Consider the following 13,277-nt stretch of genomic DNA (forward strand, 5'->3'; position numbering starts at 1 on the left):
TTAATGTGCGGGGATCACAGGGCGACGCGGACCCGGTGGGCCGAAGGGCCTGTTTCTGCGCTGTATCGCTAAATCTAAAAAAAAAATCTAAACCTAAATACGATATTTGATATTGACATGTGAATATTCACCTTATCAATAACTGCAGCCAAATGATCGATGCAAGGTAGAGATTGGAACAGCTCAATACACAACAGCGAGGTAACCGAGTGAGACAGCATTCGGTGTATAATGATTGGGGACGTGGCAATTCCAAAAACCAGCACCAGTGGGAGTTGCTGGATGTAATTACTGAAATATTAAACAGACATTAGAATTAATGTTACTTAGACTAAGGTGTGCAATAATCAATTCCACACCTAGAAATCACATCCACCCGAAAATTTGCGTTCATATTCAAAGCTAATGTCCCCCCCCCCCATCCCTCCAAAAAAAAACAATTGCTTGAACAATACAAGAGCAAAATCACATAATTAACCTTTGCAATGGACACAGGAGTTCTTTACATAGATCATTGTATGTACTGCGAATGTGGAATTAATTAAAACCTTTCTATATGAAAATTGAAAGTGATTCAACTTGAGGTTAGGATCTTAAATCCAAATGAGACAAACTATGAATGCACAAGCTTGATGGCTATGGCTGATCGGGAAACTACATTAAAAGATATGACAATACTTGAGCAATAGTTAAAAATTAAAGAACCAATATGTGGTTTGCAAGTAATGAGAACCACTGTGGTACAATCAATGGTATTAGAGCAGAGGAAAAGGTATATGTTGCTAAAAATACAGTAAGCTTGAGACATTTCAAAATTCAAAGAAGGATCACGGAAACGCTTAAGAAAATGAAATGCATAGCATGAGTACTTAACAAAAACCGCAGGAGCTTCTACATACAAAGATAAAGATAAGCTGAAGTTACTTTGTCCCTTACCACTGATTCAGCAGAAATTAGAGCTTCAACAAGGTCTTACTCAAGAGATCATTAAATAAAATTGGAGCGCACAGGATGGGGGATTATATACTGGCATAGATTGAGAACTGGTTCACGGACTCAAAAGAGAGAAGGAATTAATGGGTCATTTCTGAGCTGGAGGCCATGGTGGATGAGATGCCACAGGATCACATTCTGTGGGCCCAGCTGTTCACAATCTGTATCAATTAATTTAACAAGAGGATTGAATATAATGTGTCCTGGCCATGCGATGACCCCAAAGCTATGTTGCTCCGTGGGCTGTGAGGAGGGACAGAGAGACTTCAGAGCTATTAAAGTTATGGGCAAGAACTTGCCCAATAGGACAATTCCTGTTGCCCAACAGGGCCAAATTCGGGCATCTTTGCTACTTTTAAGAAATATTTAGATAGGCACATGGATAGGATAGGTTTAGAGGGATATGGACCTAACACAGGCAGGTGGGACTAGTGCAGATGGAACATGTTAGTCAGTGTGGGCAGGTTGGGCCAAAGGACCTGTTTCCACACTGTATGACTAGGATTCTATAACTCTAACGTAGCTCAGAGTCATAGAGTATGGAAACAAACCCATCAGCCTAACTCGTCCGTGTCAACCAATATGCCCCATCTAAGCTGGTCCCATCTACTCTCATTTCCCTCTAAACCTTTCCTATCCATGTGCACTAACATGGCTTGAGTACAATGTGAGACAATTGCAAGGTCATTCACTTTGGTAGAAAAAAATATCACGATCGTTTTGCCAGCAATTAAGAGATTGAAAGCTATTGAGACTGAGGGGTCCTTGCATGTGAATCACTGGAATTTCACAGAGGTGCAAAAAACAATGAGAAAGGCCAATGGTATTACAGCCGTTATTCCAAGAGGATTCGAATACAAGAATGGAGTATCTTGTTCCAATTACTTAGGGGACTCCGGTGAGGTGAGACTGAGGTGAGACCACTGCTGGAACATTGTGCAAGAGTCCTCTTTTCACAGGGCATGGTGGATATCTGGAACTCTCCCCAGATAGTTATGAAGAAGAGTTCATTAAAGTAATTAAATAAAAAGGAGATAACATTTTGAAAGATCGGGGGGGGGGGGGGGGGGGGGTGCGGATTCTGCAGATCTGGCCCAGAAAGAGATTTAAAGCCTGGGGTACCCACTTTCAGAACGACCAGCCCCAATCAACCTTTGCACGTCCGTGTCTAACACCAAAGTTGGCCTTGCCCCAATTTAGAAGTTTAACTTGTGGACCAGAGTAGATGCAAAGTGCTGGAGTAACTCAGCAGGTCAGGCAGCATCGCTGGAGAACATGGATAGGTGACGTTTTAGTTCTTGATCCGAAACTATCCATGTTCTCACCTATCCATGTTCTCCAGAGATGCTGCCTGATCTGCTGAGTTACTCCAGCACTCTGCATCCTTTTGTGCATTAACCACCATCTGCAGTTCCTTGTTTCTATTCTATAACTAATGGACCAGCCCCATCTTTGTCAATAACTATTTAAAATCTAATAGAACAGTGATCAATGGTCCCAAAAGGCTCACCCATCTTCAACACAAAGGTATGTGTGAAATAAAAGTAACATTGAACGATTGAATAGCTGTGATCATACTGAATGGTGGGTCAGGCCTATGCTTTTCATTACAGCCACCAGCATAAAGTAGGCTACAATATTACCTGGCGATGATTATGAAATCTTGCAGTACTTTGGGGAGGAAGCTCTCGAGATCTTTGAAGATGATAACTACGGGAGGGGCCACTTCGTACTGAAGCAAAGATTTCCTCTTTTTCCTTGGGCTTTTTGAAGTAGATTTCTGCATTAAAACAAAGAATGTCAAACGTAATCCCAGTAGTAAAGTAAAGCCTGTCCTATGATTTTCACGGTATTTTAATCGATGGTGGTTCACCAACGTGTCAAACTTATGTCCAGTCCAAACGATTTTCTTGCGTACGTTGATGGAGGCTTTAAAATAGCAAAGACTGTGAAATTACGCTGAAGGAGCACTGAATTTTTGCATTAAACCACCTTTGCAAAGTTGCTGACAGCCACACATAGTAATAACAAAACACCAGTACTTCTCACTACTATTATCCCGATCGTAAAGAAAGAGATAAATGGCAACACCCTCAGATTGCCCCAAAGTGCTTTGTAATTGGAAGTATAGATTGCAGAAATGCAAGGAAACACGCCAGCCAAATTGTACCCAATAAACTCTCATAAACACTAGACACTACATGTCACAACATGTCACTAGACACTACATGAGCACTATAGTGCTCAAAAACACCAACTGTTTAATTACCAGATTATCTGTGTAGCCTGTGAGATAAAGGTTGGCCAGCAGTTCGAGAGAGTTCTTTTCTTTCACTTCAAACAGTACCACTGAATCTGAAGGGCAGCACAGTGGAACAGTTGGTAGAGCTGCTGTCTCACAGAGCCAGAGACCCGGGTTTGATTCAGACCTCAGGTGCATGGTGTTTGCACATTCTCCCTCTGACCGTGTGGGTTTCTTCTGAGTGCTCACATGTGTGGATGATGGCATCTATGTATAGGACTGTCTGCAAACAAGGTCTAGGTCGTTGGGGATCATGGCCTTGGCCAATTGATGTGGTTGTGCTATTTGGTGGCGAGACATGGGGGAAAAGAGAAGTAACTATTGGGCTTATTTTTAATTATTTTGTGACCACCTAATTGTGTCAATGATGACACAGTCCTTCCATAAGCTAGGGTACTGTCTAAGTCACCTTTACCCCATTGCAGATATTGGACTTTGTGGCTGGAAGTGGTACGATAGAATGCTATTGAGACTACATTCTGCACTGTGTACTTTTCCCATTGTCCTCCCTATTGTGCGTGAGTGTGGATGATGGCATCTTTGTATAGTATTACCTGATTTGATTGGAGAGCATGCAAAACAACACTTTTCACCGTCCTTTGGTACACGTGACAATAATAAACCTAAACAAAGCAATTCAATTTGTTTGGCTCTCACCCATCTCCCCGGACTTTACTCTCCATAGGGGATCCTATGGGTCCATCTAAAGCATTTGCAACAATTCACCAAGGCTTCCTCAAGCTCCACTAGAAGTGCAGCAGGCACGTGGGAATTTTACCACCCACACGTCACCCCCCAGGTGCCTGCCCATCCAGGCTAAGAAATATTACATAGCTTAATTCATCACTGTTGGATGAAAATATTGAAACCTATTCTCTAAAAGCCCCGGAGGAGTACCATTAAAGACCACAAATTGCTGGAGCATCTCAGCAGGTCAGGCACTAATAAGGTCTGCTGAGTTACTTCAGCAAAGGTGCTGCCTGACCCACTGCGTTACTCCAGCACTTTGTGGCGCAGCGGTAGAGTTGCTGCCTTACAGCGAATGCAGCGCCGGAGACTCAGGTTCGATCCTGACTACGGGCGCCATCTGTACGGAGTTTGTACGTTCTCCCCGTGACCTGCGTGGGTTTTCACCGAGATCTTCAGTATCCTCCCACACTCCAAAGACGTACAGGTATGTAGGTTAATTGGCTGGGCATATGTAAAAATAAAATAAAAAATTGTCCCTAGTGGGTGTAGGATAGTGTTAGTGTGCGGGGATCGCTGGGCAGCGCGGACCCGGTGGGCCGAAGGGCCTGTTTGCGCGCTGTATCTCTAAATCTAAAAAAATCTGTAGTTCCTTGTGTCCCCTTTACAAAGTTAGTTGCAATTCACCAGCAGCTTCAAGAACAACAAGGCACTGGCCTTTCCAGCAATGTGCTTCTCTTGCAAATGAAGAAAATGTCTTCATGTGTTTGGAAAAGTGTGAATAATGGATACAGCAATTGGTTATCAATCATTTACCTTTGTTAGAGTATTGTACCATCTACACAGGGAGGCCATGGAGCAGCTCATTTTTCTCTGGTGGAAATCAACAGAGCGTTCCACATCCTCCTCCTCATCCTCCTCCTCCTCAGTGCCATTCCCACCTATAAGGTCTTTCAGAATTTTCTGCAAAACCTGCTTCACAGCTGGAATGAAAAATGAAACGACGTTTCATCAAGCAGTAGCGGACAGTGCTAAGCCAGGTTATCTTAAAGGTCTTGATTGCTTATTTAATTAAATACTGACAAATAACAGGAAAAAAATATATCCACACCCCACTGTTAAACACCATTAACTGGCAAGCATCTCTCAGTAAGTTCAAGACATCAACATCAGTCTGAAGAAGGGTCTCGACCCGAAATGTCACCTATTCCTCCTCTCCCGAGATGCTGCCTGACCCGCTGAGTTACTCCAGCATTTTGTGTCTACCTTCGATTTAAACCAGCATCCGCAGTTTTTTTCCCTAAACACATTGTCCCCAATAGCCAAATGCAACAGAATGGACTTATCCTTACTTGTGCACTCCTTGCCCTGAAGGCAAACAATGTGTGGGGTAAGTGACTGCTTTAGAAGATCTGATAAGCTCTGGACTGTCATTTCATGGTCAGGCACATTCACACCTGCAGGAAAAGACAATTAGTAGACCCTCAAAACAAAACAAAACAGCTCTGACTATAATGGTGAAAATGCACATCTGAATCGTCGACACCAAAATCAATCCTCCTCTTCCGAGATACCACTAGGTAGTTACGATTTATAGGAAAGAATCAAGTTTATGATTCAATATGGTACCCGTGTCCAAAAAATATATATTCTTTGGAGAAGTTATACTTATAAGGGAAGATTTTTTTTTCCCAAGTGTCTGAAATCTAACATCAATCAGGCAAATGGGATCTCTGAATTCTGGTGCCAGATGCATCCAAAGAATGCAAAAAAACAACAACATAAAATGGAAATACAAAAAGCAGTGTGTGTGTGTGTGTGTAGAAGGAAAAATTATTTTACTGCTCAAATCTGAAATCCAAGCAGTTTTACCAAAATATGATTTGTAGCAATATCCAGTTTAGGGGGGGGGGGGCTGGGGAGAGTGTTGGTCTTAAATATGGTTGTATGCTTGGTGAAGACAGTTAAGAATTAGTTAGATGGTGCAAATGATATTCCCCAAGCATGTGAATAGAGAGACACAGACAATCCAGGTGGCCAAGGTGGTAGGTACAAAATGCTAGGTGGAAAATAGAGCAAGAAAATTGAAATGTAAAGATTGCATGTGGGAGTGGGGTGGAAAGACAGGTCGACAGCAAGAGGAGGGGGGCAATACCTCATCTGTCTAACTCAGTAGAGGTTCTGCAAGTGTAGTTTTGCCTCAGCCCTTCTTGTTCTCTAAACTAAACACAGAGCCCCAGATGTCATAGGGCCCATCAATAGCAGTTATAGTCAGACGGATACAGCATGGGAAAAGGCCCTTCGGCCCAACTTGCCCACACTGGCCACCATGTCTCTGCTATACTAGTCCCACCTGCCCGCATTTGGTCCATAATCCCTCCAAACCTGTCCTATCCATGTACCTGTCTAACTGTTTCTTAAAAGTTGGGATAGTCCCTTCCTCAACTACTTCCTCTGGCAGCTTGTTCCATACACTCATCACCTTCTGTGTGAAGAAGTTACTCCTCAGATTGCTATTAAATCTTTTCCCCTTCACCTTAAACCTATGTCCTCTGGTCCTCGATTAACCTACTCTGGGCAAGAGACTCTGAGCACCTACCCGATCTATTCCTCTCATGATTTTATACACTTCTATAAGATCACCCCTCATCCTCCTGCACTCCAAGGAATAGAGTCCCAGCCTATTCAACCTCTCCCTATAGCTCAGACCCTCTAGTCCTGGCAACAATCTCGTAAATCTTCTCTGTATCCTTTCCAGCTTGACAGCATCTTTCCAAAAAAGATGGTGCCCAGAACGGAACACAACACTCCAAATGCGGCCTCACCAACGTCTTATACAACTGCAACATGACCTCCCAACTTCTATACTCAACACTCTGACTGATTTAGATTTTTTTAGATTTTTAGATTTAGAAATACAGGGCGGAAACAGGCCCTTCAGCCCACCGAGTCGGCGCCACCCAGCGATCCCTGCATATTAACACTATCCTACACTAGGGACAATTTTTACATTTACCCAGTCAATTAACCTTCATACCTGTACGTCTTTGGAGTGTGGGAGGAAACCGAAGATCTCGGAGAAAACCCACGCAGGTCACGGGGAGAACGTACAAACTCCGTAGCCAGGATCGAAACTGAATCTCCGGCGCTGCATTCGCTGTAAGGCAGCAACTCTAACGCTGCGCCACCGTGACCAGTCGTTGAAAGCAAGCGTGCAGGTGCAGCAGGCAGTGAAGAAAGCGAATGGTATGTTAGCATTCATAGCAAGAGGATTTGAGTATAGGAGCAGGGAGGTTCTACTGCAGTTGTACAGGGCCTTGGTGAGACCACACCTGGAGTATTGTGTACAGTTTTGGTCTCCTAATCTGAGGAAAGACATTCTAGCCTTAGAGGGAGTACAGAGAAGGTTCACCAGATTGATCCCTGGGATGGCAGAACTTTCATATGAAGAAAGACTGGATAGACTAGGCTTATACTCGCTGGAATTTAGAAGACTGAGGGGGGATCTTATAGAAACATATAAAATTCTTAAGGGTTGGAGAGGCTAGATGCGGGAAGATTATTCCTGATGTTGGGGAAGTCCAGAACCAGGGGTCACAGCTTAAGGATAAGGGGGAAGTCTTTTAGGACCGAGATGAGAAAACATTTCTTCACACAGAGAGTGGTGAGTCTGTGGAATTCTCTGCCACAGAAGGTAGATGAGGCCAGTTCATTGGCTATATTTAAGAGGGAGTTAGATGTGGCCCTTGTGCTAAAGGGATCAGGGGGTATGGAGAGAAGGCAGGTACAGGTTACTGAGCTGGATGATCAGCCATGATCATATTGAATGGGGGTGCAGGCTCGAAGGGCCGAATGGCCTACTCCTGCACCTATTTTCTATGTTTCTATGAAGGCCAGTGCAGCAAAAACCTTTTTGACCACCCTATCTACCAGTTATAAAAGAATCAGGATGAACAGAGCTAAATTCAGAAGCTAAAAGTTGATGGTCAGACTAAAAGAATACAGCATGCTCCAGAAGGACGACACTGAACATGACATTTCCCTCAAGCTTGCCTCCTTTTGTGAAAGCAGACAACAAGCTACCTTCTTTACTTGCTGCATTCCTCCTCGTGAAGGTGTTTCTGTTAAATACATTTCCCCTGTTAACTAGACTGGTCAACATTTTAAGCACTCTTAATTAAGATCTTCGACTGTGCTTTTTTCCCCCTCAATCCACACTATATAAATCTTCACATCGCATTGTAGATAGCTTGACTGTAATCATGGATTGTCTTTCCGCCGACTGAATAGGACATAACTAAAAAGCTTTTCACTCTACCTCGATATATGTAACAATAATAAATGAAACTAAATGTTTTAAAATAATAAATTATTGGGCTCACCAAGAACAAGGGCTGCTGTGGGAATCTCAGAGCACCTCATCCGATAGCTCCAATCATTTACTTCAGACTGAATTTGAACATGGGATTTTTTAATAAATGAAATTAAGCTATCAAACATCTTCTCATTTAAATTCTCCTGCAACCTCTGTGAATAAAAGCACAAAAATGACACCCAAATATAACAAAAATTAATCTCAAAACAGACAGTGCTATTCACATCAAAAAATGTTTTCAATTCTCGTCAAAAATAGCTTCAATTTAACCACAGAACAGGTGGCAGCAATTTCCACAGGACTTTTCAGAATGGTATTTTTCAGTAGAAACTTCACATAATTGGCTCGTCATTTCTGCAATTTTTTTGTTTTTGCATAAGTTATGGGCGGCATGGTGGCGTAGCGGTAGAGCTATGGCCTTACAGCGCCAGAGACCCTGGTTCGAACCTCACCACGGGTGCTTGTCTGTACGGAGTTTGTATATTCTCCCCCTGACCTGCGTGTTTTCTCCGAGATCTTCGGTTTCCTCCCACAATCCAAAGACGTACAGATTTGGAGGTTAATTGGCACGGTGTACATGTAAAATTGTCCCTAGTGTGTGTAAGATAGTGTTAACGTGTGGGGATCGCTGGTCGGTGCAGACTCGGTGGGCCGAAGGGCCTGTTTCCACGCTGTATCTTTAAACTAAACATAAAACTAAACTTATGATGGGGGTTGGGTTAGGTGAATTTTGCAGAAATTCTAACCCAGTACATTACAAAGAGCTTTTGATCAATATGCATGAGATTGGATCCCACCAAGGCAACTCAGGAACTCAAGTAACTAAATAAATCTTGAATATGATGTTAGGATTAGTAATGATGAACATAAGCTTATTGGGTTATAATAAAAAAGATTTTGTTCACCAGTGACCATCCGGGAAAAGAAACCTGCTATCCAAGGTTTCATCCATGTTTGACTCCAGACACAACAAGGTGCTTGCCCTTGGAGATAACCCAGCCACATACTAATTACTAATTACCAGGGCACTTATGGACATGGCTGTCTTGTCAATGAAATCGTTTATAAGAAAAAGATTGCTTCGGAGACCTTGAAGCACTAAACCTCTGGTTTCAAATTAAAAGGTGAAGTTACAAACATCAGCTCTGTACTGATGTATTCTGGTCACTGTAAACCAGTGCATTTGCCCTAAAAAAGTCTACAGTTCTCCAAAAATACCTGGTAAATTATTCTTCCATTGACTTTTGAAAATGAAGCATAGAGCCTCAATCTGAGTCCCGGGTAGTTTTGTATCTATCCAGTGGGGATGCATTCTGTTTTCATTCTACAGGAGTTTTTAGCAGGTAACATTTTTATTATAAACTTTGGTTAGATTTCAAAGGGTGTTAGATAAAGGATGAAAATGAATCCATAAGAGACAAAACAATTTTAAACTGTGTTTGAAACAGTCACATTTTAGAGAATCTGTCACTGGCACTGCAAGATAAGATATCAGTATTGTTGATAACTCACTAGAGCCCACTCTGCTCTTTTATAAAGAAACTAGACCAAGTGGACCCGTTGGGCCCAAACCTCTCCTCCCTCTACTCCCCCTTCCCCCCTCCCCCCCCTCCTCCCTCACCCCCTCCCTCCACCCCCCTCCCTAGGAAATAGATTTAAACTTTAAAATGTGAATAACTTAAAAAATATAACACCGATTTCAATGAAACTCCTTCCATTAGCACCAAAGGAACGACGGTGAGTAAGGTGGGCCCTCAATTGTCACGCTATCGTGTACCATTTTGGCTGCAGTTCAGGAACAAACAAGAGTTTTAGTATATAGATATTTTATCAGGAAAATTGGAAAAACTTATATCACTCACTAGAAGGAATTCTGAAAACACTCTGAATTTATTTAGCTTCAGTGGATAATGTATGCAACTATTATTAATCAAACTGAAAAATGTAATGTGTAGGAAGGAACTGCAGATGAAATGTGTAGGAAGAAACTGCAGATGCTGGTTTAAATTGAAGATAGACACAAAAAGCTGGAGTAACTCAGCGGGACAGGCAGCATCTCTGGAGAGAAGGGTGACGTTTCGGGTCGAGACCCGAATGTAAATTTCTAAATACAGTACTTGACAGAGGGGGGGGGGGGGGGGGGGGGGAGGAAGGAAAAACAGGTCTCACAATCCAAAAAATAGTGAAGACTGAAAGACTGAACAAATTTACAAGTTAACTGGAGTAGCATTTGAAGACTCATTACCTTCAGAAAAATAGCTGGGAAGTGGAACTGGTCCACTTTTGACTAGAATGCACATAATGGGCTGAATGGCCCCAAATATCTACAGTTCTATGACATGAGAGGGGTTCTGTGTAAAATATACGTAAACAGATTGTGATTATCTGAAGTGGACAAAGTAGACTAATGGCATCGTTGTTCACATTTCCCTTGTGGAGCAGTTGATATAATTAAGCAAATCGAAAGTTAATATATCTTTTAATTACCAAGCAAGTCTTCCCTTCTCTCGCTTTCTCCAATGTTAATAGCAAACTTTACACACCGCAATAAAAAATGCAGAAACTAGCCAAATAATTTGTTCATGATTATATTCAAATTTACTAATTCTCAACTACAATTTTAGAAACACAAGGAAAAACCAATTAAATAAAATATATAGAAGTAGAAAAGCAGAATTGATTGTTTAGAGTATACTAATCAATAAATGATAGCTGCTCTACAACTCATTTCAGCTGCAACGCATTATTCAGACATCAACGTAAGACCATAAGACATAGGAGCAGAATTCGGCCATATAGCCCATCGAGTCTACTCTGCCATTCAATCATGGTTGATCAATTTTTCCCTCTCAACCCCATTCTCTGGCCTTCTCCCCATAACCTGGACTCCGTTATTAATCAAGGACCCGCCAATCTCTGCTTTAAAAATACCCAATGACTTGGCCTCCACAGACATGTGTGGCAATGAATTCCACAGATTCACCACCCTCTCGCTAAAGAGTTTCCTCCTCATCTCCATTCTGAAGGTACATCCTTTTATTTTGAGGCTGTACCCTCTGGTTCTAGACTCTCACATTACTGCAAAACACCCTTTCCACACCCACTCTATCTAGACACCTCCCACTGGATTACCCCTGAATACCACAGCTTACCTCCGTTTCTTCTTTCATCTGTTGCCATAGTGACTGATAGGAACTAAATCGCAACTTGTCATTCTCTGAAACAGCTTTGCCTTTCTGAAAGTAGTCGGCTGTAACATAGGAAGCAGTAAGCATATTTAATCAGGTCAAACAACATTTTACATATCTGAATGACTCAAATGAATCAGTTCTAAGAAACTTAAATAGTCCAGAGAAGACTTGAGAAATAAATAGTAAATGATCAATTACTCTAATGCAACCACACAGATCTAATTCCCACATTTAGTAGATATCTTCTTCAACTGATATAGCTACAAGATCAAATGTGGCACTTGTTGGGAGCAAAAAACAGTGATCTGGGATAGCCTTTGTTGGTTGCCCTTAACATTTCTTTAAAATTAATGTATAATAGCATAAATAATTTAACTGCAATTCTCACTAAAGCTCCAAGTACAAATTCAGGCAAGTGAGGATTACAGACGGATAAGATATTCTGCACAGGATGGCCACAATGGCACGAACACTCGCTGAGATCTCTTCCCATCCTTCTTCTTCGAGATCCAGTGTAATACGTCTTCCTTTCTCCCTTGTCTAGCCTCGCCTAAATGCATCTATACTCTTCACCTCAACCATTCCTCGTGGCACCAAGTTCCACAAACCCACCACTCTTTGAGGATATATATTTTTTAAATTTTAGCTCACATAGATATGAATTGCATATTAAAAACTCTAAGTATCAGTTATAGAAATTAGCCCAACTGGGGTTGGTGTGGTAGATATCATCAATCCCAAGGGGATACGAGCCAAATGCAGATGAATGGGTTTATCTCCAGGTAGGCACCTCGATCATCATGAACCTCTTAGGACAAAGGGCCCGTTCCCATAATGCTATAACAACTGATATGTGATGATCTATTGCACTAGACTTTACAGCAGTACACAGTGGCAGCAGACCCAGGATCAATCCTGTCCTCGAGTGCTGTCTATATGGAGTTAGCACGTTCCCTGTATCACCACATGGGTTTGCTCTGGGTGGTCCAGTTTCCTCCCATTATCCACAAATATGCAGGTCAAATAGACAATAGACAATAGACAATAAGTGCAGGAGTAGGCCATTCAACCCTTCGAGCCAGCACCGCCATTCAATGCGATCATGGCTGATCACTCTCAATCAGTACCCCGTTCCTGCCTTCTCCCCATACCCCCTGACTCCGCTATCCTTAAGAACTCTATCTAGCTCTCTCTTGAATGCATTCAGAGAATTGGCCTCCACTGCCTTCTGAGGCAGAGAATTCCACACCTTCACCACTCTCTGACTGAAAAAGGTATTCCTCATCTCCGTTCTAAATGGCCTACCCCTTATTCTTAAACTGTGGCCCCTTGTTCTGGACTCCCCCAACATTGGGAACATGTTTCCTGCCTCTAATGTGTCCAATCCCCTAATTATCATATATGTTTCAATAAGATCCCCCCTCATCCTTCTAAATTCCAGTGTATACAAGCCTAATTGCTCCAGCCTTTCAACATACGACAGTCCCGCCATTCCGGGAATTAACCTAGTGAACCTATGCTGACCATTAGAAATTTCCCCTGGCATGCAGGTGAGTGGAAGAATCTGGGTGCAGTGGATGCACATATCAGAATAAAAGAAACCAATTGGGGTTATGGTAGGAATCGTGTAAATGGTAGTTGATTCACGAGATTGGACTGAAGTCCACTCACTGGACTGAAGGGCCTGTTTCCATGCTATGACAGACTCTAGCAATGCAATGGTGCTCAC

The 13,277-nt window shown here is 42.3% G+C and overlaps 1 protein-coding gene across 5 annotated transcripts in view; it reads right to left on the minus strand.

The window, feature by feature from the left end:
• Nucleotides 1–13,277, minus strand: part of orc3 (origin recognition complex, subunit 3) — a 71,561-nt gene that overhangs the window by 54,497 nt on the left and 3,787 nt on the right. For 3 of the 5 annotated variants that reach the window (XM_078399810.1, XM_078399809.1, XM_078399811.1), the window contains 6 exons: nucleotides 11,510–11,607; nucleotides 8,365–8,509; nucleotides 5,335–5,439; nucleotides 4,799–4,965; nucleotides 2,637–2,773; nucleotides 132–291 (listed from right to left, as the gene is read on the minus strand). In XM_078399810.1, coding sequence (XP_078255936.1) covers nucleotides 132–291; nucleotides 2,637–2,773; nucleotides 4,799–4,965; nucleotides 5,335–5,439; nucleotides 8,365–8,509; nucleotides 11,510–11,607 — 812 coding nt within the window. The remainder of the gene's footprint in view (nucleotides 1–131; nucleotides 292–2,636; nucleotides 2,774–4,798; nucleotides 4,966–5,334; nucleotides 5,440–8,364; nucleotides 8,510–11,509; nucleotides 11,608–13,277) is intronic. The other 2 variants (XM_078399812.1, XM_078399813.1) reach the window with 1 other exon arrangement.

This window comes from Rhinoraja longicauda, chromosome 5 (genome assembly GCF_053455715.1).
Source record: "Rhinoraja longicauda isolate Sanriku21f chromosome 5, sRhiLon1.1, whole genome shotgun sequence".
Classification (NCBI taxonomy): Eukaryota; Metazoa; Chordata; class Chondrichthyes; order Rajiformes; family Arhynchobatidae; genus Rhinoraja; species Rhinoraja longicauda.